Source organism: Petaurus breviceps, unplaced genomic scaffold (genome assembly GCF_028583685.1).
Source record: "Petaurus breviceps papuanus isolate PSGF00001 unplaced genomic scaffold, PetGlider_PUasm1.0 90444, whole genome shotgun sequence".
In the NCBI taxonomy this organism is placed as follows: domain Eukaryota; kingdom Metazoa; phylum Chordata; class Mammalia; order Diprotodontia; family Petauridae; genus Petaurus; species Petaurus breviceps.
In genome coordinates, this window is record NW_027187256.1 from 3885329 (window position 1) to 3912123 (window position 26795).

The following is a 26795-nucleotide window of genomic DNA, read 5'->3' on the forward strand; positions in this document are numbered from 1 at the left end:
TATTGCAAACAGTAGAAAGAAACAATTTGAATATTGTGGAAATACAATAAGGATAACATAAGGTCAAGCATCTACTACATTAAGGGACTGAAGGGCTTGGAATATGATATTATGGAGGTCAAAGGAGCTAGGATTAAAACCGAGAATCAGCTGCCTAGCAAAATTGAGTATAATACATCAGAGGAAATATGGACATTCAGTGAAGTAGAGGACTTTCAAGTATTCTTGCTAAAAAGACCAGAATTCAATAGAAAATTTGACTTTCAAATGCAAGACTCAAGAAAAGCATGAAAAGGTATACAGAAAGAGAAATCACAGGGGACTTATTGAAGTTGAACTGCTTACATTCCAACATAGAAAGATGACATTAGTAACTCATGAGACCTTTCTCAATATTAGACTAGTTGGCGGAAATATACATATATACACACATACAAATAGACATAAATATGCATATCTATGTACATAGATAGATCTAGATAGATAGATAGATAGATAGATAGATAGATAGATAGATAGATAGATAGATAGATAGATAGAAAGCACAGGGTGAGTTGAATATGAAGGGATGATATTTTAAAAAGTAAAATTAGGGGGTGAGAGAGGAATATATTGGGGAAAGCAGAAAGGGAGAGATAGAATGGGGTAAATTATCTCACATAAAAGAGGCAAGAAAAAGGTTTCACAATGGAGGAGAAGAGGGAAGATGTGATAAGGAATGAGGGAACCTTACTCTCATTGGATTTGGCTTAAGGAGGGAATAACATACACACTCAATTGGGTATCTTATCCTACAGGAAAGTAAGTGGGAAGGGCATAAAGGGGGAAGGAACGACAGAAGAGAGAACATTTTGAAGGAGGGTGTAGCCAGAAGCAAAAACTTTTGAAAAGGGAGAGGGTCAAAGAAGAAAATAGAATAAGTGGGAGGCTGGATAGGATGGAGGGAAATATAGTTAGTCTTTCACAGCATGACTATTATGAAAGTTTTGCATAACTACACATGATTAACTTATATTGAATTACTTGCCTTCTCAATGAGGATGAGTGGGGAGAGAAGGGAGAGAATTTGTAACTCAAAGTTTTAATGTCAAAAATTGTCTTTTACATGCAACTGGGAAATAAGATATATTTTATCAATAGGGTATAGAAATAGGGCAATAGGGTATAGAAATCTGTCTTGCATAACTGGCTGTGTAATCTTGAGCAAGTTACTTAACCCCAATTGCTTAAAAACAAAAAAAGAAAAGAAATCTATTTTGCCCTACAAGAAAATAAGGGGGAAATGAATAGGGGTGGGGGGTGATGGAAGGGAGGGAAGACAGGGTGAAGAGGTAATCAGAATAGATATATCATCTTGGGGTAGGGGGAGGAGAGAGATGGGGATAAAAGTTTGAACTAAAAATCTTGTGTAAATGAACATTGAAAACTTAAAATTAATTAATTAATTAAAAAAGGAAGAAAATATATAGGACAACTAGCATGTCCCAAAATGAGTTTTGTTATTGGATATTGTTGTGTAGATAACTGATGGCTGTTTATCAGGGATATTGTAAAGGAGATTATTGTTGCTTTCAGGTCTAGGTTACCTCTCAGGTAGATGCTTGAAATACTAAAATTCTGTGATCTCTGATGATAAAGCTCTTCACAAGTTAACCACTTTTTATCTTTCTATCCTTCCTATACTTTATTTTTCCTTTCTATGCTATATTATTCAGTTAAACTGGACTTCTTGTTATTTTCCTTTCACAAAACTCTATCTCCCAACCCTTGCCTTTTATTGGTTGTCTTTCAGGACCAGAATGTTCTCCCTCTTCATCGCTACTTTAAGGCTTCCTAGTTATCCTTCAAGATTCAGATCAAATTCTACCTTTTTTTTAGAAGGCCCTTTCCATTCCCAAGAGCTATTGGTGCTTTTCCTTTGTGATTACCTCTCATATATACTTGTATATACCATATATGAACATAGTTATTTACATATTGTCTCTCTTCTTAGAATGAGCAACCTGAGAGCAGAGACAATTTTTTTCCCTTTTGTATCTCTGGACCTTAGCATAACTCCTCACAAATAGCAAGCATTAATAAGTACTTGCTGACTGACTGATTATGCTATGTTTGAGGCCCAAGAATCATGATGGTAGGTCTTTTCTTTGGAAGAACTAGTGGTGGGGGTGTGGGGAGGGGAGTTGAACCGTAGGGAAAGGAATTCATTTCCACTCTTAACTTTGTCTTTTTTGTAGTTTGTCCAAATGCCAGCTCACTATGTCTTGTTGTCACCTCCTCTCATCACTCCTTATGAACAACAGAAGTCTGATATGTCTGGACCTGAGCATGAATTTCCTTGGGGATGAAGGAATGAAAATACTATGTGAAGTCTTAAGAAATAAGAACTGTAATATACAGGATCTAAGGTAAGTCCACATAGATTCTCTTTGGGAAGAATGCTCTGTGCATTTGGGAGTAGAATGAGAGAGCAGAACAAGGAATGGTAGAAGATTAGTGTCTCCACACTCATCTTAGTATTAGAAGGGACCTCAGAGATCCCTCTTACGGTAGGAGGGGTTGAACCCCTCAACCTCCAGGAATTTACATCATCCCAAGCAAGAGATCATATGACTTTTGCCTGACTACCTCATGTAAGGGAAAACCCAGTAAATGCCAAGGTAATTTTGGATTCTTTTAATTGTTAAGGTCCTTCTGTTGCCATTGAGTTCTATGGGTAGGAACAATGAGGATTTCTCCTTCTTCCAACCTCCATAATTTATGGGGTGATTGTTATGTCAGAGAACATGGACATTTTTGGGGGGAAGATCAATAGGCCTCTATAAACAATTATTCTAATCAGGTCTGGTTCTTAGTTCTCACTGACCAACATTCACTGTCCTGGAATAATGGCACCATTCTAGGAATTTATCCAAGGCGCTCCTTCATACTTCATATTTCTTTCTTTACTAAAACTTCATGAACAGACACTTACTAATGGCATCAAATCTTCTAACTTTGTTGGACTCCTAAATTGTCCTTGATTTTTAGGTTCAGTGATATTCCATACTTTCTCCAAATAACTACTTTCCCTCTGTTGTTATTCACTGCAAGCCTTTGAGTACCCATTCCCTGCATACCTCCCTCTTTCCATATTCCTTCCCTTTTGCACATACTTCAAATGACAACAGAATGTTTTCTATAATGTAGTATTTTTTTGGTTTTGCTTTGTTTTGTTTATACAAGCAAAAGGAAAATGTGGATTCAGAATAAATATGACAACATTGCATTGATGGGGCTTCAAAGTCAGTCAGGAGATGGGATTTTGGAGAGCAATCCTTTGAATAGATAGTCATCAATGAATTGAATCATTGAATGATAGTCATCATCACTCACACTCACCCACCCATCTAATCTATTGTCTAATCTTGTCCTTTTTACTGTCATATCACTTCTTGAATGTATCCTGTTCTCTCCATTGTATCCAATAATTGCATCAGCCTATTCCAGGTCTTCATCTCTTCTTACCTTCACTGTATTGCAATAACTGGTATTCCTGCCTCCAGTCTTTCCATACTCCAACCAATTCTGTACTTATCTACTGAAGTTATTTTCCCAAAGTAAATGTCTGACCATGTTATCCCACTATATAATAAACTCCAGTGACTCCTTATTACCTCCAAAGTTTAAATATAAAGTCTTCTATTTCATAATTAAAGTTATTCACAATCTGGCCCCTTCCTATATTTTCTTTTTTTTTCTTTTAATATTGTATTCTCCTCTGCACATCCTATGATATGGAGCCACTGGTCTACTTGGTATTTTTGGTATAGGACACTCTATATCCATAATACATGCCTTTCTACTGCTTTTCCCTCATGCCAGCTATGCTCCCCCTCATCTATTCCACCTCGTAACTTTATTTTTTTAGGTGCTCTGTTATGACTCAACCTAGATGCCACCTTCTAAAGGAGACCTTTATTGATCCCACTAAAACCTCCTTCCTTTCCCTCACCCCCCCAGTTCTTTCTCTCTAAGATTACCTTCCATCTATTCTGTGTATATCTAGTATGCAGGTAATTGATTATAAGCTATTTTTCCCATTAGTCTGTGAGCTCCTTAAGAGCAGGGAACAGTGTTTTTTTTTTCCTTGTTGGTTTTTTTTTTCCATTCTTTGTACCTCCAACACTTAGAATAGTACCCAGAAGCAAATTCTTCAGAAATGCTTATAGACTGTTTGACTACTTGACTAACTGATGACCATGGCAAGAGATAAATGTCACTAATGCTCTATGTATTTCTAAAGAAATCATGGGCACAAGCCCTTTCCAAAATAGAATAGACCCAGTGGGCTGATGGAACTATTTCTCACAGGGGCTATCTCTCCTGCAGGCTGTCCAGATGCCACTTTTCTAATGCCTGCTGCAAGAATCTTTCCTCTGCTCTCAAGGCCCATGGAAGAATTAAATATTTAGATCTAAGTGAAAATAACCTTCAGGATATTGGAATGAAACTGCTTTGTGAAGCCTTGGGGAACCCAGATTGTAACCTTCAGGAATTGAGGTAAGTCTTTCAGCAAAGAAGACTACTTTAGATTTTCCAGTGAGCAGGGAAGAAGGGTAGATACCAAAAGAGAATTAAGTCAATTTGCAAAGAATTTTTCAATCAATTCAGGATTTTTTTGTAAACAATTTGACATAGGTAATGCATGTGTAGTCAGGCAAAATATATTTCCATATTACTCATGTTGTGAATTAAACCATTGACAAAAAACACAAGAAAAATAAAGTAAAAAAAAGTATGTATATATATATATATGCATTCAGATTCTATCAGATCTTTCTCTAGATATGGATAGCATGTTTCTTCATAAATTCTTCCAAATCATCTTGGATAATTGTATTGCTAAGAATAGAAAAATCATAGCTGATCATCATACAATGTTGCTATAACTACATACAAAGTTCTCATGGTTTAGTTCATTTCACATTGCATCAGTTCATGTAAGTCTTTCCAGATTTTGGGGGGGAGCATCCTGCTCATCATTTCTTATAGTACAACAGTTTTCCATCACAATCATATACCACAACTTGTTCAGCCATTCAATTCTTTGCCCCCATAAAAAAGAGCTGCTAAAAATATTTTTTTGTAATATTTTTTCCTCTTTTTAAATCTCTTTGGAATACAAACCTTGTAGTAGTGTTATTTGTTTGTTTCTTTTTTACCAAAGGGCATGCTCAGTTTTATAGCCCTTTGGGCATAATTCCAAACTGCTCTCCTGTATTGTAGAATCAGTTCGCAATTTCACCAACAGTGCATGAGTGTTTCAATTTTCCCACATTCTCTTTGACATTTGTCCTTTTTGTTTTATGTCATATTAGTCAATTTGTTAGGTATGGGGTGGTACCTCAGAGTTCTTTTAATTTGAATAGCTCCTATCAATAGTGATTGAGAACATTTTTTTCATGCGTTTATAGATAGCTTTGAAAACTGCATGTTCATATCCTTTGACTATTTTTTCAATTGGAGAATGTTTATTATTTTTATGAATTTGACTCAGTTCTCTCTATATTTTTGAAATGAGGCCTTTAGCAAAGAAACTTGCTTTAAAATGTTTTTCAAAGTTGTGATTACTGCTCATTTCCCTCCATCTTTTTATCTGTTTATCCTGTCTTCTCTCTACTTTCAGTCTTCTCATTCTCAAGTGTTTTGCTTCTGACTACCTCCTCCCTTCATCTGCCCTCCCTTCTTACAGCCCCTTCCCCCTTTTTATCCTCTTTTCCTCCTACTTCCCTGTGTGGTGAGTTACATTTTTATGCTGAACTGAGTGTGAATATTATTTCCTCTTTGAGTCAGTTCTGATAAGAGTAAGGTTCAAGAGTTCCTCACTCCCAACTTCTTCCATCTTTCCTTTTCTCTTTCTTGCCTCTTTGATGCAAGATAATGTACACCATTCTACCTCTCCCTTTTCCCATCTTGCACTGCATTCCTTTTCTAATCCTTTAGTTTTTTTTTGTTTTTATATATCATTCCATCATATTCCCTCTGTCTGTATATGCCTCTTCTATCTGCCTTAATAATGAAAAAGTTCTTAAGCATTACAAATATTATCTTCTGATGTCAGAATATGAACAATTGAACCTTATTGAATTTCTTAAGATTTCTCTTTCCTGTTTATCTTTTTATGCTTCTCTCGAGTCTTATATTTAAAAGTCATATTTTCTATTCAGCTCTGGTTTTTTCTTGAAAAATACTTGAAATTATTTTATTTCATTAAATCTCCATTTTTTCCCTTTAAGAATTATGCTCTATTTTGCTGAGAAGGACCTTCTTGGTTGTAAACCTAGCTGTTTGCCTTCCAGAATATCACTTACAATTTCTCAGATCCTTTAAAGTTGAAGCTGTTGAATCTTGTATTATCCTGATTGTGGCTCCATATTTGAATTGTTTATTGCTGGCTCTTTGTGATATTTTCTCCTTGACCTAAGAACTCTAGAATTTGACTATTGTATTCCTAGGAATTTTCTTTTGTGGGATATTTTCCAGGAAGTGATCAGTGGATTCCTTCAATTTCTATTTTACCTTCTGTTTCTAGAATATCAGTGCTGTTTTCCTTGGTAATTTCTCAAAAAAGATGTCTAGTCTCTTTTTTTTAATCATGACTGTCATGAAGTCCAATAATTCTTAAATTATCTCTCCTAGATCTATTTTACAGATCAATTGCTTTTCCAATGAGGTATTTCACATTTTCTGATTGTTTTGATTTTGTTTCATTGTTTGTTGATGTTTCATGGAGTCATTAGCTAGCACTTTCCCAATTCAAAGTCTTAAACAACTATTTTCTTTAGTGAGCTTCTGTAGCTCCTTTTCCATTTGGCTAGTTCTACTTTTTAAGGAGTGATTTTTTTGGGGGGGGGAAATTTTGTAGCTTTTGTCATGTGGCCAAATTCTAATTTTTAAGGCATTCTTCTCTGCAGTGCATTTTTTTTGCTTCCTTTACCCTTTGACATCTGTTTTTTAAGCTGTCATTTTCTTCAGTAATTTTTTGCCTGCTAATAAAGGGACAGAGAATTGGCCTAATCTGAATGGAATTAGGATTCCATCCCACAGAGGTTAGGATAGATGGGGTTAAAATACATTAATAGCTGGTATTGGCAAGAAGGTTGTGAGAGAAGGGCATTCTGTTATATTTACTTCACCAAGCCCTCCATAGCTTGACTGCATTCTTTTCGACCTGAGTCACAGAATAAGAAAGGGACAGCTCACTGGAGGTCTGTTTCTGCCTGGCAGTCAAATGAATTGTGGGCAACCAGGGGCAAGGGAAAAAGAAGGAAGGGTACTTCTAGTAGGTTGCCCTCACCACCATAGATTTCTCTTATGAAAAGCACAAGGTAGAACCAATCAACTATTATTTTGCTTTGGTTTTCTCTAGCAAGATGGTAAAAAAAGAAGCTAATAGGGAGGTACAATCTAGGCTAATAAGTAACTGACATTTATATAATATTTTAAAGTTAATAAACTTTTCTTCATATTTTAACTTTTTTGAACCTTATAACACTCCTACAAGATAAGCTTTATGAATAATAATATCTCCATTTTACAGTTGAGGAGTTAAGTGACTAGACCATGATCACACAGATACTAAGTACCAGAAACAAGATTCCAAATCCAGGTATTTCCTTACTCTAGATCCAACACCTGGTTTGAAGGAGATTGGAGTCAACAACTCCATCCTTTCAGTGGAAATGAACACTGCTAGGCATTTTTATCTTCTTGCTACTGTAGTCTAAGACCTTCTAGGCTTTACCACATACCCTGCATCAGCTGGCTAGGTCATCTGATATATATATCCCAAGGATCTCTGGGTGGTGGAGGGTATGAAAAGGCCCAGGATCTGGAACTCTCCCTCTAGAGATGCATTTCCTCTATGACTCTGATTGATTTGTGAGTACCTGTCATTAATGCCCCTGGTCCACATCTTCACTGTTGCCTCTATAAGATTTTCACCTTCACCTCTACCTTTTTCTATACATTTAGAAAGAATTGGTCTCTCTGTTGATGTTGCCTTCCTTGGGCATTTATTCACTTCTCCTATATATCTGTTATTTAGAGTATTTGAAAAGGAAATAATCTCATCAGTTCTGGTTTTCTTTCTTTAAAAATGTTACAAATTCTTCTTTATTGTAGAACATTCATATTTTATCCTCTATGGTTAAGATAAGATTTGCAGGATAGGTCATGGTGGGCTGCATTTTGAATTTCAATGTTCTTCATAACACATTATTCAATTGTTTCCTCCTTTTTCTGGGGGGTGGAGAATAGTCTTGTGTTAGTTAATTGTCTTTTATTTGGTATTTGAAAGTCTTTCTCCTAATGGCTTTCAGAATTTGTCATTCCTTAATTTAACTGCTATATATGTATATTTCAGTTTGCAATCTTTTCCTCCCTTCAGGTTGTCTGTGTATTATTTCATTTGGAATTTAATTTTCTATGTTTAGAAGTTCTGAGTAATTCTTCCAATTATTATGATCATAAGATATTTTTTGTGTTCACATGTTCTTTTGGGAGACCTATGATTTTTAGGTTGTTTCTCTGCATACTTTCTTGGAGTTCGGTATGTATTATTTGTATGGTAAACTTATTTTCTGTTTTTTTCTTCTTCTTCTATATTGTCCTTCACTTCTTTGTATTTGCATTTCTAATCTATTGTTCCCTCCCTTGCTTCTTTGGTGAGGCTTGCCTTTGCAGATTCATTTTTTCTAATTTCTCTATTATTTTTGCTATCTAGGACATAAATTCTGCTCCCATAATTCTAATTTCTATTTTAAACCACTCAGGAATAGCATGCCATGGTTTCATAATCTCCCAAAATTTCACAGGGCTCTTTGTCTTGTCAAGATTTGGATAATTTTCCTTCATTTTGCAGTATTCATTCATAAATGCACAAACTCATTTACCAGATCTGGAGATAATATTTGTTTTTGTTGTTGCTGTTTTTCTGTTGAATTATCTATTCATGTTCTTTGTTTTTTTGAGTTTTGTTCCTACTGAAATTTTCTATACTTTCAGTCCTTTCCTACATAGTTTTTCCTTATTACTTATTTCTTGACTCCCTCCCCTCTGATTTTGTCTTCCTTAAGGAATGGAATTCAAAGTATGTCAACCTCCCCTCACACTGAGTGATCCATGGTTCACATTATAGCTTTTGAGTAGTAAGAATTGCCCCAACCTGATGCTGAGGTCTTTTCATCAGGTTTGGTGGAGTGCTACACAGTCTTCCACATACACAGTGTCCTTTTCTGATGACCTGTCCCACTTCCACATTTCATGAGCTTGGCTGGATGGGGAGAGGGCCATTTGGCTGTTGCCTCACATAGGGCCGAATGAGACAGGGCAGTGAGCTACTGCATGGATAAAGATAGCAATGTAAAGAGTATTAAAGAAACCATTTATCTTCTGGGGTTCTCTTCCCTGAAGGGTATCTCAGTGCCATCTTACTGCTGCCTGTTGTCAGGATCTCTCTACTTGCATCAAGAATCAAAGCCTGACGCATCTGGATGTGAGTGGCAATTTTCTTCGTGATAGTGGCATGAGACTGCTGTGTGAAGCCTTAATACATCCTGCCTGTAATCTACAGAAATTGATGTAAGATTTCTCAAATTTCCATTTTGTTTTATCCTTTGAAAGTTTGGAATCAAGAAGAGAGTGCTTGAGAAATTAGTGTGAATTCTATATTTTTAAAAATCAAGAATGGGAATTAAGGACAGATAATGTGTGCCTTTGCACAGAGTTGAAGGTCCTCCCCATCTCTGCAAGAGAAGTTGAGGGTGAGGCCGATCCTCACTTATAGTGTCCCATCTCCTGTCTCCACCTTTGAGGTAGGCTGTCCCACCTGCCTGAATCAATTCCCTTCTGACCTGAATCTGTTAAAATCCTAGCAACATTTAAGGTTCAATCTAAGCACCTATGTGAGGTCTTTCCTGAAACCCTCATGCAGTAGAGTTAGGCTGACCCCCCCACACCAAATTATCTCATGTTTACTTTGGATATATCTTATATCCTTTTATAAGACTACATGTCTCCACACCCTTGGATTATACAGTGTAAGATCCTTGTTTTGTTTTGTTTGGTTTGGTTTTGTTTTTGTTTTTCTCATCCTGGCTAGGATAGCACTGTGCCCAGTATATGACAGCAGCTTATTCAATCCATGTTTAATGATTTGACTGACTACCGGTCCTATCCCATTTCTTATATTTTTTACTATTAACAAAATTTTGGTGATTGGGTGGGAGGTATACCTTATTCTTCTGATGTCATTCCTGATCTTATCTAGAGTCATTTAAGTGGAATGAGAAATCTCTGCCTCTCCCACCATCCACCTATTGGAGGCAGTTTCCATTTGTTCAAGGTGAGCAGGAACAGAAAGAAGGCAGTGAAAGGATTCTGGGTAGTCATTCTACATATCATCAATAAATGTCACTGAAGAGAAGAAAGTCCTTGGTCCTGAAGCTAAGGCTAAGGGGAAAATCATTACCAAGAGTCATTGTTACCTTGTAAGGTTCATGGTAATCCCTATTTGCAATTAAACAATCAAACCCTGAATTCAGCCTAGTAATCAGTCAGTCAATATATCTTTATTAAATGCTTACTATTTGCCTAGTTCTATTTTAAGTGATGGAGATAGTAAAGAAAACAAAAATGCTCTTGATTTCAAGGATTGCATATATTATTTATTTGTTTGTTTGTTTGTTTGTTTGTTTGTTTTGCTTTTTGGAGGGCAATTGGGGTTAAGTGACTTGCCCAAGGTCATACTGTTAGTATTTGTTTTAAGTTTCTGAGGTCGGATTTGAACTCAGGTCCTCCTGAATCCAGGACCAGTGTTCTATTCACTGCACTACCTAGTTGCCCCTGGACTGCATATTCTAACAGAGTAGAGGGGAGCAACATATAAATAACTGGGTAATGCATAACATATACAGAGTATATGAGAAAGAAAGGCACTGGAATTTGGAAGGAATAGGAAAGGTCTCTTGTAACAGACAGGACTTTAGCTGAGTCTTGAAGGAAGCATGATAAATGAAGGTGGGATAAAGTGGGTCCAGTCCCTTAAGCCTTCAGGAACTATCTGTATTTTTTTTTAGTTTCAGATCTTTAACCTGATGCTCAGGGACATACCCACCATGTGCCTCTGATTTGAACTAGATCTGCTTCCTTCTCTTCAGTGGATACAATCCCTTGAAAATTCCTTGGTGTAATTTGTCATACTTGTTGCTTGTAAAGCAAAGCACAAGCAGTTATCCTGAGAACTTTAAGGTTCTGATTGCAATAGTATTGTGACTTCTCTATTTACTCAGCAATAAATGAAAGCAAAATATTCATAGAAACCAAAGTACAACAGTATAACATAACAACTTATTACTAAAATAGCCACAAAGTCTTAAACAAAAGATATCATTCAGTAAGTCACAATCTCATTCAATCAATATAAAGTACCCATCTAAAGTCTTCTTTCTTCTTGATTGGAGACTGACTTCCAATCATCCTTAACTCAATCATCCTTAAGAAGCAATCATCCTTATGGAGTACAAAGTGCAAAGGCCTCCCACCCCTAGGTCACACAGTCTTAATCTTGTCAGTCAGCACTAAATGCCCAAGTAAAGGTACTTTCATATTGACCCCAGGCTAACTTCCAAACTCCATGGCTCCTCTTCCATGCTCCCAGCTCTTGCCTGAATTCACCCAACTCTCACCTGGATTGACAGGTAGGCAGCTCTCAGCTCCTGTTCCAGATCCTGTTCCAACTCCTGTTCCAGCTTCTGTTCCAGCTTTAAGCTCACAGTGACTAGTCCACTTCAAGCCCTTTGAAGTTTCTATTTCTGGGAAGACAAAGCTTAACAGAGCCACAACAATATTTACATTAAGCTTAGCAGAGTTACAACAATATTCACATACATTGCCAGGGCTATCATCTCGATTCACTTTCTGCCTGTGAAATCAACAGAAGTCAACATTCAGAGTGCTTCTGTCTGATAAAGTAACACAATTTAACACATAGAATTTTCTGTCTGACAATGTAACACAATCAACAGAGAGCATGCTTCTGTCTGACAAAGTAACATGAACACAAATCAATGCAGAAAGAATAGACAGAGTGACAACACCACATTTTTCTCACTCTCAGTTCTGCTTGGTTCCAGCTCATGCTTGTGCTTTTATATTCGCTTTTGATAAGTTCTTCCCACTGTAGGCTCCATGTGATGATGTCAGTTTGCAACAAAGACAACACAATAACAGGCTGAAAGACACTGGAATACCTTAAAGCAGGAGCTAAGTACTTGAGTAGCTGAAAAAAGGAGCAAAGTACCATTTTGCTTGCCATTACATTGTTCTACTTGGCCTCCCTGGGGTCATCTCTGCTCGGATAAGGCTGGATATACCCAACTCTTTTCTTTTTTAATGGCTGCTATCTAGATTACATTAGAATATTTTCCATCCTCATCTACCTCCTAGCTTGCTAGTTTTCTTCAAAACTCAGTCAAACTCCTGCTTCCTACAGGCAGGAAGTTTCCCCATTACTAGTGCTTTCTTTTTGTGCTTATCTTCCAATTACACTACCTTATATAAAAATAGTTGTTTTAACTCTGTCTCTTGTAATAGCCTGTGAGGGTCTTGAGGGAAGGGTCATTGTTTTTGCCTTTCTTTGTATTTCTAGTGCTTAGAACGATGCCTGGCACATAGCAAGCACTTAATAAATGTTCGTCAATTGCTTAGAAAACTAGAAGACCAATTCAAAGGCAACTTCTAAGCCTGAAGCTAGGAAAAAATTGATATTTGAGCTAAAAATTGAAGATCTCAAAGTGATAAGGGAAGGGAGAAGAGCTAAAAGGAATTACTATATCTTAGGAGGATGCAAGGGCAGGGCCAGGGGCATGTTTTGTATAGGGCTAATGACATGTGGAATGCCAGCTCCTTCCAAGATGAACATAAGGAAAAGATCATTTCCCTCATGAAAGCCTTTCTCTTGCAGATTATCTGTGTGCCATCTTACAGATTCCTGTTGTCAGGATATTTCCTCTGTTCTTAAGAGCAACCAGAGCCTTATTCATTTGGATCTGGGATGTAACAACCTGTTCAACCATGGGGTGAAGCTGTTGTGTGAAGCCTTAGAAAATAAGGACTGTAACTTACAGACCCTAGAGTAAGTTATATGTTTCCCTTTAACAGAGAATCCTATGTATGTGGTAGATAGAAGTTTGGGAGATGAAATGACAACATATGTTAGAGAAGTGAGGCTGGGAATTGAGTCTCTGTTGGAGCAAAGGGACAGGGTGTCATACATTTCTGGAGCAGGCTCACAGTAATAATCCTTGCTTGTGACAGACAATATGCTAACCTCTTTATAAACATTTCATTTGATCGTCATAACTGCTCTGTGATGTAGATGCTATTATTATCTCTATTTTAGAATTGAGGAAACTGAGGCAAATAGAGGTTAACTGACTTGCCTGGGAGGATGTAGCTGGTAAATATCTGAGGCTGAATTTAAATTTACATCTTGTGAATCCAGACCCAGTACTATACTTAGCTGCCTCTAATGAGAGATCTATGGACCTAACCAGACTGACAAAAGAGTCCATGAAATACTAAAAGGTCAAGATCTCTTGTTCTAGAGAGACTGGACAGAGAAGTATAAAAGAAAGGATCATTGTTCTAGGAGCAGGTATGGATAATGCCAAAGTAAGGCTGTGCATGGGGCCAAAGGGCCATGGATATAAGCCTATGCTGAAGGATAAATAGGATAATAATAAACATTAAAGACAGAAGAAGTCATTTTGTTCCCCCACCCTGCATCTCCTCCTTAACCATGAATGCTTCCAACAGGTTATGGAACTGCCAGCTCTCTGCTGATTGTTGTTTTGCTCTCTCCTCTGTTCTCAAGAAAAACCAAAGTCTGACACATCTGAATTTGGGTGCTAACCCCCTGCGAAATAATGGGGTGAAAGTGCTATGTGAGGTTCTGGGAAACCAGGATTGTAAATTACAAGAACTGAAGTAAGTTCTCTTAAACTTTCTTCATATAAGATCCAATATTCATTTGGGGTAAGAGACAAGAATGTCAGAGTGTGAGACTGGGATTAAGAAGAGGGTTTTACAGAAGAATGGGCAAGGAAGTCAATGTTGAAGGCAACAGATACTTTTATTAAGGGAAGACTCCAAAAGGAAGTTCAGATTGTTGCAGTAGGGGCACTGCCCACCAAAAAACTGTTGGGGTTTCATAATGTTTTGTGGTGGAACCATCTGAAAGAATTCAGAGTCAGACAACTTGTGATCCAAGTATAGGCATTTATTGAGATTGATGCCTCTCATGGAGTGGGCTAAGTTCTAAGAGGAACCAGCAACTTCAGAGAAAGTAAGATGGATTTTTATAGTGTAAAGAAGCAATTACATAACAGAAATCATGAATATTAAAAAGGCAAGAGGGGTTTGTTAAGGGATTAGCTAGTGGAGTAGGGGTCCCTTCTATGGTCCAGTGGTTAAATATTCTGATCATGCTGCCATAGATAGATAGATAGATAGATAGATAGATAGATAGATAGATAGATAGATTGATAGATTTATAGGTATTGTTGTCTTGTCTTGGGATGGATGATGTGATTGTGATTGAAGACAAGAACACACCTGTTCAAATATGTGGTATGGATCTGGGGGCAATTGCTAGGTAGAGGCAGCCATCACATGGACATGCCTGCTGTTTCTGTGGGAACTAAGAGATCAGGGACACACCTGCTGTTCTAGTGATCAATGAGGCATATGTGAAGAAGTTAGGACACTAGTGGGGGAGAGGGGTGACTAGGTAGGTACAGTGGATCTGCTGTTCATTGGGGCCTATAATGAAGTTATAATATTGGGACTGGGGGTAGTTTTATTAGGATTTCATCAACATGGCTTAATTGGAAATATACAAGGGACTATGGGACAGGGACAATAATCCATAGGCCCTAGGGGAATGCAATGGTTCTCTGAAAATAAAGTCAGATCTCTAGACTAAAGCAGCCTTCCTAAGCCTCTCACATTTAAGTTGGGACCAATATCTTCAAACTAGAGCATTTTCCATTCTTCTGTTCTAATAGAATTCTGACTGATACCTTCAAAGATTACTGGGAAAAGTCATGTATGTCACTAGAGTGGACATAATGATCTTCTGAGCTAGTTCTATTCTATTTCATAACCACTTGCTATTTCCCTTCCAGTGGCCTAAGTGGTAAAATCTAATAAAACTCACCTGAACTGTAGTCTGGCCCTCCCTAGAAAAATCTGAGTGACTGTTTTCTGCAGCTTTCATGACTCCCAGACTGAGGAAACAACCAAGATCGATAATTTAAATTAGCTGCCCTGAATCAAAGAACCGGGAATCTTAGAAAGTGCTTGCTGTGGCCATGGATGCGTCCATAGGGTAGACTCTTGCTAGACTACTTGGAGACTTTCTTCCTCATACCATACCCTGAAGATTTAGCATGCCCATTCTGGGAATATCCCTGGTTGTGTTCCTTATCTGACTTATACATTCAGGAGAGGTTACATGTAATTTATTTTGGTCATGCAGTAAACATTTATGAAACACCTCATATGTGCCATGCACTGTGTCAAATTCTAGGGGTACAAAAAGTTCCTGCCCTCAAGGAGCTTATAGTTTAATGAGAGACAACATGCGAACAAAGGCATATAAAGCCATCTACATACAAGATAAATAGGAAATAATTAACAAAGAGAAAGCACTAGAATTAAGAGGGATTGGAAAAAGCTTCCAATAAATTATGGAATTTTAGTTAGGAATTAAAAGAAGTCAAGGAGGAAAGTAGGTAGGGCTGAGTAGGAAGAGTATTCCAGGCATAGGGGACAGCCTGAGAAAATGTCTGGAGCCAATTGATTCACGTTTAGTTTGTGGAATAGCCAGGAGGCCAATGCCAGCAGATCAAAGAGTATGTGCACAGAGAATAAGGTAAAGGAGGATGAAAAAGCAAGAGTGGGCTAAATCACCAGATTCTAGAAAAAGGTAGCACTGCTCAGAGAAAGTTTTCCTGTCTCTGATATACCCATATAACACATCCCTGACACATTCTATGGCTGTTCTCATGGAATAATAAATTATTCACCCTCCTAATCTGGTCATTAAGTGAGACAACACCTTAGAAAAAGAAGAAAAGACTTAATTGTTTGGGAGTATCATGAAGTCTAGAAGAGAGAAAAAATTTAGGCAAAATGAACAAACTTTCATATCAGTTATTAAGTAACTTGAAGATAGTATAGGGACCCTCTTATGTTTTCTCAGTAATTTTGTCCCACTCTAACATGTTTTTTTTCTCAAAGATAGTCTCTGCTTGCAGGTAAAACAGCTTCTGACATCAGTACTGGCACAGGTGGAAGAATTTGATGGGGCACTTGCATGATAATAGATCAATATGAGAAACAAATATTGAGATTGGAAAATAGTCAAGGGTTATGCCATTGGTTAGGATATAAACATTTTATCAAAAGAAGAAGAAGATAATGTTAATGATGGAGCCTTGGCTCTTGGGTTGGTAGGGAAAAAGGAAAATCAAAATAGGAGAATTATTAGACTGAAACTGTATATATATTCAAAGGGACTGTAAAAATGCATATCTTCCCAGGGGAAAGCACAAAATGAATAAATTCTTGGCAAGAAAGTTGTCCTTTGACATCTGTGCTGTCTCTTCTATAGGTTGTCTAAGTGTCTACTCTCTGCGGCAGGATGTCGGTATCTCTCCTCTGCACTCAAGAGAAATCAAAGTCTGATAGACCTAAAACTTACAGGCAATGGCCTGGGTGATGATGGAGTGAAACTTCTGTTTGAGACCTTGCGAAACCAGAATTGTAAGCTGCAAAAACTAACGTGAGTCCCAAGTATTATTTATGGAAAGTTTGTGGGTTTGAGAGAACAGAGGAGTCCAGGTGAGAAGCATGAATAGTGGAAAACTGACTTGATACAAAGCATTTGAACAAGGATTAGAAATCAGTCTGGGGGGCAGCTAGGTGGCACAGTGAATAGAGCACTGGCCCTGGAGTCAGGAGGACCTGAGTTCAAATTTGACCTTGGACATTATTTAACACTTACTGACTGTGTGACCTTGGACAAGTCATTTAATCCCAATTGCTCTGCCTTCCCCCCTCCAAAAAGAAAAGTAAAAAAGAAATCAATCTGATTCCTGATGAGTGAGGGGAAAGGATTGGAGATTCTAGTCAGAATATTTTCTTGTGAAACTTTCATTCCTCTCTCTATGATACTGTCTGTAGAGCATGCCTCCACTAGGTAGAAAGTATTACTCTTTGTGATTAAGGATTAGATTTAAAAAATTTTAATAATAGTGATACCCTTTCCAAGAATTTGATTTTTCTTCTTCTAGAACAGTTTTCAGCTTCTTACTATGGGAAATGTAAATAAATGCATATTTTTTCTCTATTTTGTATATAAGAATCTATATAGATATGCCATTGCACATATCTGATTTAATATAACACAGATTTTCAATACATAAGGCAATGGGAAGGCAATTACAAAGCACAGAAAAAAATGATAGCCTTTGACTTCAAAAAACTTATGAGTTAATAGTTGTAAAACTTTTTGCAAACCTTTAATCATTTGTAAATTTGTAAAGGAGGAAACATTCTTAGATCTCTTCTTCAGGGTAAAATTTGCTGAATATCATTACATAGCTATGTTGTCAACACAGAGAGACACACACTTTCTGACAAAGGGGAAAAAATCATTAACATGTATATACCACATGTAATATCCCTGACCCATAGTTTTCCAAGATCTGAAACAAAGTAAGGATGAAGAATGTTTTTTTTAGTCCTTTTCCAGGGACAAGCATGGTGATTATAATTAATAAGTCAAAAAGCATTTACAAACCACTTACAAAGCATTGATTAACCAGTCAATAAGCACGTACAAAGCATTTGTCAGGTACTTTGCTATGTGCTGCAGATACAAAGACAAGAACCAAAAATAGCCCTACCCTTAAGAAACTTACATTCTATTGGAGGAAAAAAAACAGGTACATGTAGAAGTGTTCAAAAATACACAAAAGAGAAACACAAGATGATGAGGGCATGTTAGAAACTGGGGCAATTAGAAAGGAGTTGGGAGTACTAGGGTTGAACTTTGAAGGAAATTAGGTTTCTGAGAAGTGGAAAAGAGTAGACATAGTTTTAGAGCCAAAGGGATCTTAGAGTCCAACTGGTCTAACTTTCTCATTTTACAGATGAGGAAACTGAGGCCTAGCTAGACAGCTGAGGTGACTTGCCCATGACTACCTCAAAATGAATGGATTTGAACCCAATTCCTTTGACATCTGACTCAGTTGTTGTTTCAACTATACCACCAGTAAAGAAAGCATTCTAGGCATGATTGACATTCTTCACAAAAACAAAGAAAGAAGATATGGAGAATTCTGTGTAAAACAGTCAGAAGGCCAGGTAGACTTAAATGAAGATCATGTGAAGAGTAATAGTGTATAATAAGGCTGGAAAGGTAGGTTGCAGCTAGGTTATGAAGGACTTTAAATGTCCAACAGAGGAATGCACATTCGGTTGCAAGTGTGTGAGAAATCCATTAGAGTTTACATAGTTAGCAGTGATGTGGTCAAACCTATACTTTAAAAAAAGTCACTTTGGCATCTGTGTGTAGGATGAATTTGGATGGGATAGATGAAGAACAAAACCAATCAGGGGGCTATTGTAAAAAATTATGTTACAATAACATAGCAATTATAAAATAATCATTATGCTTTATTATAAAATAATCATTATCATTGTTATAAATAATTATAAAACTATTATATTAGGTAATAATAGCAAAAGCGAGAATCAGGCACCTGAACCAGTGTGGTGTTTATTTCAGCAGACAGAAGGGGACCCATGTGAGAGATAAGGAGACAGAGGAAGGGTGCTACTACAGTCCTGAAGCTGGAATCAAGAAGAACTTAAGTCAAATATGGCCACAGACACTAGCCATGTGATGTAGGATAAATCATTTCACTTTCTTCAGCCTCAACCTCCGTTTACCCATTTGTAAAATTAGGATAATAATAGTGCCTACTCCCTAGGGTGGTTATGAGGATCAAATGAGATAACATGTAAAGTGTTTTGCAAACATTAAAGTGATATATGAATGCTAGCTACTACTTCTTGGTATTGAGATAAAATCCACAGGACATCATTTATTTGGATCTGTGGGTAAGAGAGAGTGAGTAATAATTGAGTATGACAGCAGGTCTGTAAACCTGAATAACTAGGTAGATGGTAGTACTCTGAAAAGAAATAGGAAAGTTGGAAAGAGGGAGGGTTTAGGGGAAAAGATAAGAAGCTCTGTTTTGAACGTGTTGAGTTTAAAATTTTTAGGGGCTATCCTGTTTAAAATGTCCAAGAAACATATGTGGGACTGGTACACAGCAAAGAGACAAAGGCTAAGTATGTGGATTTGGGAGTCATTTGCAGAAAGATGATGGAGTCATTGAGAGAGCAGACAAAGAGACAAGAGAAAAGGTGCAGTGCAGAGGCTTGGGGAACAGCCATGGTAAGAGGGGCACTATTCAGCAAACTAGAATGAGAAGAGGTAGATATTTGGGAAGAGAACCAAGAAAGAGCAATGTCAAAGGGTTCGGTTTGACTTAGTGATTCTTCCTCTTTGTACCAGCAAACAGCCATTTATGTACATACTTACATATGCACACATACATATATACGCTTGTGCAAACAAAGTATAGAGGAAGTGAAAGAAATCTGAGCTGCTTGTGCAATGTCTAATTTCCCTTTTCCTTCCTACATTGTGCTTATTTGATCCTTGATCGAAAGGGGGAAAAGTACTCTCAGTTCCCAACCCTCCCTTTAGGTGTTCATATGAATCTTCTTTTAACTGAGTTAGATGGAATAATAGAGCATTGGGGATGGGAATATGAATGATAATTACATATTGTGTTTTCACAGGCTGGATAAATGGAAATTAAGTGCAGACACTCAAAGAATCCAGGATGAACTGAGGCAGAATAAACCTCATCTGATCATTGAGAATTCAAGTCTGTGTTGATTGTCTCTGAGATTTGGTAGAGATATAAAGTGTTGATGGGGTGGCACAGAAGTGTTTTTGTTGAATTAACTGAAAATATTTTTCTTTTATGATAATCTAGAGATAGTTTGAATGATTGAAAATCCTGTATGATGAACACAATGTTCGAAATAAGTTATTCATATGGTTTTGTCCTAGGTTTACTTTTGAATGTGATTTCAAGTGATTTCAACTGTGCAAAAGTTAGATTTGCAAAGTTTAGATGGCATCAGACTGTGTGAGACCTGAGGAAAGAAATCCAGTTTCCTTCTGGGCTCAAAAACTACAAGAACTAGATATAGTCCTGACTCTAGAAGGAAGGCTCACACTTCTTTGAGTTTAATAGGAATCTTGGTTGATGTGCTCTCAGTCTATTGATCAGTACCCATAGAATTACAACCAGCTTTTGACACTTTCAATTGTCCTCTTCTCCCTGAAACTCTCTACTCTCAGTTTTTGTGGCACTGCTTTCTCTTGGTTCTCCTATTTGTCTGATCATTCCTTCTTAGTTGCTTTTGTTGGATCTTCATTCATGTCACACCTACTAACCGTGGTTGTCTCCCAAGGCATTTCTTAGGACCAATTCAATTTTGTGTTTCCCTCAGTGATCTCATCATTTCCCATGAAGTCAATTATCATCCTTATGCAGATGATTCTGTTTTATCCAGTCCAAGATCTCTTCTAACTTCTAGTTTTGCATCTGCAACTGTTTATTGGACACCTTTAACTGGATATTCCATAGACATCCTAAACTCAACAAAATTGAACTCATTATCTTTTCCCCAAAACCTTTTCTACTTCTTAATTTCCTTATTACTCTGGAAGATACCACCATTGTTTCAGTCATGAAGGGTTTAAATGTGAGTGTTATCCTTAACTCCTCACTCTCATCCCCTCATATGAATCTGTTGTCAACTCCTATAAATTTTACCTTCATAGTATCTCTCATAAATATACCTTCTCTCCTTCTCCACCCTGAAGTAAGGCCCCTTCCCTTCAAACCTGGATTATTATAATAGCCTTCTGATGGAACTCCCTGCTTCAAATCTCTTCTCACAGCAATCCATCCTCTCCACTCAGCTCCCAAAGTGACATTCTTAACTGTAGGTGTAACCAGGTCACTTTCCTACTCATTAAACTCTTAGTGGCTACATATTACTTCTAGAATCAATTATAAAATCCTCTGTTTGGATTTTAAAGAACTTCTCAAACTGAATCTTACCTACTGTTTTATTATTCTTAACAATTTTACTCCTCTCCACATTCTCTACAGTTCAGTGACAACCACTTTTCTTCTCCTTGCAAAAGACCCTCTCTATCTACCGTGATTTTGACTGTCTATTAACCCAGGTTTTGAATGCTTCTCCTCTTTGTTTCCACCTTCTGGTTTTCCTGGCCTATTTATTATAATCTAAAATCCCGTCTTTTTAAAGAAACCTCCTGTTCCCTTTCATGGGAGGATCTTTCCTCTGAAATTGTCTCTAATTTATCTTTTTCATATCTTGAATGTACATGGTTGTTTGCATATTATGCACCCCATTAAATTCAGGTCCTTGAGAGCAATGATTGTTTTTTGCCTTTGTTTGTATCCTTAGGGTTTAACATAATGCCTGGTACATACTAAGTGAGAAATAAATGCTTGTTTACTTGAACACTAAATTGAGGCTTATTGAATTAATTTGCTACATAATACCTTCATGATTCCATAGATTTTACAAGTCATTTTATGACCCCACTTATAATCATCAATGACTTCATTTCTTTTCATGTATTATTCTTACTTATCACCCAGTTAGATTTGAAAAGACATTTTCTCCTTTTTTCTTCAAGAGTCAAATTGGGGAAGAGAAGGCCTGTGAAAACAAGTGTGAAGGCTCTTTGAAGAGAAAAGGGGTTTCAGTCACTTCATTGTCTGTGGTATATGCTATATGTATACTTCACTTGCATTGTATTCTAATTTTGGGCATACTCTTTAAATGAATTTTGTGTGGTTGTGAGTCCCATCCAGCTCTCAATCAATTATACTATTAGACAACCTCCAAGGAAAGCTATTCTATGTTTTTGATAGTTCTAGTTTTTAGATGCAAGTTCTATATTAGGAAACACTTCCTGTTTTAAAATTGCTTCACACTGGTTCCCATTTTGTCTTCTGGGGCCAAACTAAAGAGACAAATGCCTCTTCTACATAATAGACATAAAATGTTTAAAGATAATAGATGTCCTTTCTTCTCCAGAAGTTTGCTGGAATCAGCCCTGATCTTGTGAGAGCTGGGTATTAAATTTTTACTGTGAACATTTACCACTTCAGAAACTGACAGACTAAAATATGGGCTTGACTTATTCTTTGTTGATTGTCTATACTTAAGAAAGTGAGGGAAGGAGAAATTTGTAGTAATATACATTGAACTGAACGGTATCATACATTTTGTTTTCAAAGAGCTATTATTAAACATTTCCCAGAACACTCCTGTATCCCCCCACCCCCACCAAGGCTTTTTTCCCCTTATCCGTGTTAAACATTCCCTAGTTTCTTCACTTGATGCTCCAGTGCCATGTCATCACCTCTCCTCGCCATCCTAATTGTCTTCCCCTGCATACTGACTGTCAGTTCCCATTCTAAAACCTTAGCACATAGAACCGGACACATATCCATGATACTCTACTCTTGTCAAAGACAGTCATATTTATCACAACCTTTGCTCTGGGCATTATATTTTTATGAATCTTGGGTAAGATTATGTTAAATCTTTTGCCCACCATATCACACTAAATAATATGGAAGAAGAAATTCATTAGAACCTCAACATCTTTTTTTCCACAAATGCTTATCTAAATATACCTTTCCTAACTTATGTGTTTACTGATTTTTTTGTAAACCAAGTGCAGGACCTGAAATTTCACAGAGGTAAATGTAACCTTGGTAATTAGAATTCACTCTTCTAGCCTTTTGAGATCTATTTGGATCCTGATTCGTGATCTAATATTTTGCATTTCCTCCCAGTTCAGGGGATCATTTGAGAGCTGAGTCTTTAAACAAGGAAGGCATTTCAATAGATGGAGATATAGAGGAGTTCATCAAACTTTCATTAAGGACATGGATTGGTGGGTTTTGAGTTTAGTACAAAGAAGGGGAACTTTTCATGAAGAAAACAACATGCCCAAAGTCACAGGCATAAAAACAATCATACCTCTGCTAGTCTAATGAAGGCACTGGACCATGAGCTACTTTCTCTATTGAATTATATGCTGCTGATGTCCTTAGGTTTGTTACCTCTGTTGCCTTGCCCAGTGCTCCAATCTCCACTAAGCCCCTTTACTGGTTCTCTACTATTGCTCTACTACTACCATCTGCTGGATAAGAGTTGTCAAACATTTTTTTCCATAAAAGGAAAATAATTTTAAAAGCATATAGTCTCAAGAGCTATCTCACCTCCATTGTGTTAAACTCCAAACTCACTTGACCAGTTAGCCAGTCAGTAAGGGAAAAGGGTCTTAGGGTTCTGTGTTCAGTCATAGTTTAGTTATGTCTGACTTTTTGTGACCACATTTAGGGTTTTATTGGCAAAGATACTGAAATGGTTTACCATTTCCCTCTCCAGCTCATTTTACAGATGAGAAAACTGTGGCAACAGGGTTAAGTAATTTTCCCAGGGTCACAAAGCTAGTAAGTTTCTGAGGCCAGATTTAAATGCAGGAAGAAGAGTCTTCTTGACCCCAGGCCAGCAAAATATTCACTGCAAAACTGGTTAGGTCCATCCATTCAAGCATTTTGCTTCTACGGCAACTGTCCCTCCTTGAAAGCAACCTGCTATTTGAGATAGTATGGCAAAATTGCATTCAGTTCCCACGATATCCATGGTTGCAACCTTGGGGCCATGAAAATCATCCTCAGGAATTTATCAAGGCTAGAGGGATTGGAAGAAGCTCATCAATTTTGTCTTGCTTTCCTGATTGCAAAGAAATCTCTATTCTCTCTACAAAGACATATTTTGGTATATAATTTAAAAAACACATATTTATATGAATACACCTATGAAATATGAAATGCATGATTATTCACTTGTCAGGTTAAGGAACATTTCTTAAACAACAAATTGTCAAAATAAATGAACAGGCAATTTTCTAGAGAAGATGTGAATTGTCAACAATACTCTGAAAAAAACGTTCAAGATCATTAATTGTAGTACAAACAGATTAAAACAACTCTAATTTATCACTCTTTGAGATGAGGTTGAGACCCCTGATTTTAATGGTGAAAGAGATTCTCAGTAAGGGATCAATGGATATAAAAATGCACATCAGCAACTTTTCTATAAGTATTCTACAGTTGTCTTGGGCACTGAAAGATTATGTGATTTGTAAAGGATCACAAAGCCATATATCAGGGATAGAACTTGAATTCATATCTTTCTGACACCAAGGCCAAGTTTATTATCCAAATATAAAAATTCAATATTGATGGGACTGTGAAGGAACAGGAATAATAATTCATTGTTGAGGCTATGAATTGGTTTGATCATTCTAAAAGGCAAAGTAGAATTATATATATTACAAAATTATTCATATTCAACAGTCCTACTACATCAAAGAGGTCATTTGATTGAGGAAGAGGAGAAGGACCATGTGTACAAAAATCATTATTTGTAATAGAAAAAGTTAGAAGTAAACCATATGCCCATAGAAAAAGTAAGAAGCAAACCATAGTGAAATGGCTGAAGAAGTTGTGGCAGAACCATTGATCAACAAATACAAAACACCTACTAGCTTCATGACTTTGCACTAGTATGTACAAGAGAATAAGGAAACATTTATTAAATACCTACTCTATGCTGAGCACTATGCTAAGTGCTTTACAAATATTATCTTATTTGATCCCCATAACAACCCTGTGAGGTGGCTATTATTATCTCCATTTTACAGTTGAAGAAACTGAGGCAAACAGAGGTTAATTGACTTGCCTAAGATTGTACAACTAGTAAGTGTCTGAGGCTGGATTTGAACTCAGGTCTTTCTGGTTCCAAATCCAACACTCTTAGCCACCTAGCTGTCTTTATGTAAGTGTATACAAATGGATATCATTGTATCGTAAGAATAACCCCAAAAGGAAGAATTAAAAAAAATATGGAAAGATGCATGAACAACACAAAATAAAGGAGAGATTCAAAGAAAATATATGCTAACTATACTCTTAAATAGCAATGAAACTAAATTTATATAAAAGAACCATCATCAATATTACCTTGTCAAAGTTAAAGCATATAGCTTTTTTTCAATAGGCAATAAGGTGCAAGAGTGTATGTTTGCATATACCATAATTAGTCACAATCACATTTTTAAACATTTTGCTTAAATGTTTGCATAAGGATATTTGATTTCTATGTGTTATGTTTCATCAATTATTTTAAAACAATTTATCAGTAAAATTTCGAAGAGGATGCTAGGTACTATCCCACCTCTATGTCCTTTGTTAACACTGTTGTCTATTCCTAGGATGCCATACTCTTCCTCTTCATTTCCTGTACATCCTTCAAATATTAATTCAAATACCACCTACTCCATGAAGCTTTCTCTAATCCTCTCCCACTCAGAGTATGAATAGCACTTTGTAAGATGGCGAGAACTACATTTCAACTTATTTATGTATTTAAAAGGAAACTTTTTCAGTGTCTTGGGTGAGAGACAGAGAACAGTCCAAGACAAAATGGAGTTCATTAGTATTGGTTAATAGAAGTATTCTAGTGCATTCAAAAGAATAAGGAAGTTAGAGAGGGGAAGAGGTTTTGAGGGGAAATTGAGGACTCCTATTAAGAACATCTTGAGTTTGGGGAAATTCAGAAGTTTGTGTATGGTCTATATTTTGTATTATGCTGCTAGAAATAGAGGATGGAGTCCTAGGGAGAGGTTTGGGGGTAAAGATATGGTTATGGGAGACATTTGTGTGAGAGTGATAACTGAAGTTATGGGAGTAGATGGGATAATGAATAGAGAGAGAAGAGAACCAGGAAGAACACTTTAGAGGATACCTACATTTAATAGTACATAGTATAGGCACCTAACAAATATTTGTCAAATAAAAGAATGTTTTGTAGCGCCTTAAATTCAACATTTTGGAAAGTGAGTATCTTCCCCCCCCCCCTCCCCCAAGCATACCCTTCCTCCTAACTTCCTCTTTTCTTTTGTACCATTTTCCTTCCAGTTAACTCTACTTGAAACCTTAAGCATTGTTTGATGTGGGAGATGAAAAAAAGAAGACTCAATTAATTGCAAGTTCCATTGATAACTAACTCTTAAATATTTCTATCATCAGTCTATTCTTTCTACCAAAATAGAAACTGCCTATCATCACCTTGGGCCTTCATCACCTCTCATCTACTCTCTCATAATGGAATGCTGGCTGCTTTTGCCACATCTAGTCTCTCCCCTCTCCAATTTATACTCCATCCAGTAGCCATATAACATTCCCCAAACACAAGTCTGAAAAGCATTCTTTTTCTCAAGAACAAAATAATTTTTAACATGGTATTAACATTAATTTACACAGTCTTTGAAATAACTGCGTTTAATAGTGAGGTATATATAATAATGGCACTGCCTGGCTCACTCTCATGCTTTCTGAAGTTATGATGGAGCCAGTCAATTATAGTGACCAAGAGATGGTGCCACAACTACCAAGGAAGAGCCTATTCCCTTT

General features: G+C 36.9%; 1 protein-coding gene across 1 annotated transcript in view; it reads left to right on the forward strand.

Moving 5' to 3' along the window:
- LOC138177727 (NACHT, LRR and PYD domains-containing protein 3-like) overlaps positions 1–21763 on the forward strand; it is a 36594-nt gene extending 14831 nt beyond the window's left edge. The window contains exons 5-11 of the mRNA XM_069108937.1: positions 2238–2408; positions 4372–4542; positions 9457–9624; positions 13007–13177; positions 13861–14031; positions 16721–16891; positions 19987–21763. Of these exons, the coding sequence (XP_068965038.1) occupies positions 2238–2408; positions 4372–4542; positions 9457–9624; positions 13007–13177; positions 13861–14031; positions 16721–16891; positions 19987–20086 (1123 nt within the window). The 3' untranslated portion in view covers positions 20087–21763. The remainder of the gene's footprint in view (positions 1–2237; positions 2409–4371; positions 4543–9456; positions 9625–13006; positions 13178–13860; positions 14032–16720; positions 16892–19986) is intronic.
- The last annotated feature ends 5032 nt before the right edge of the window (positions 21764–26795 follow it).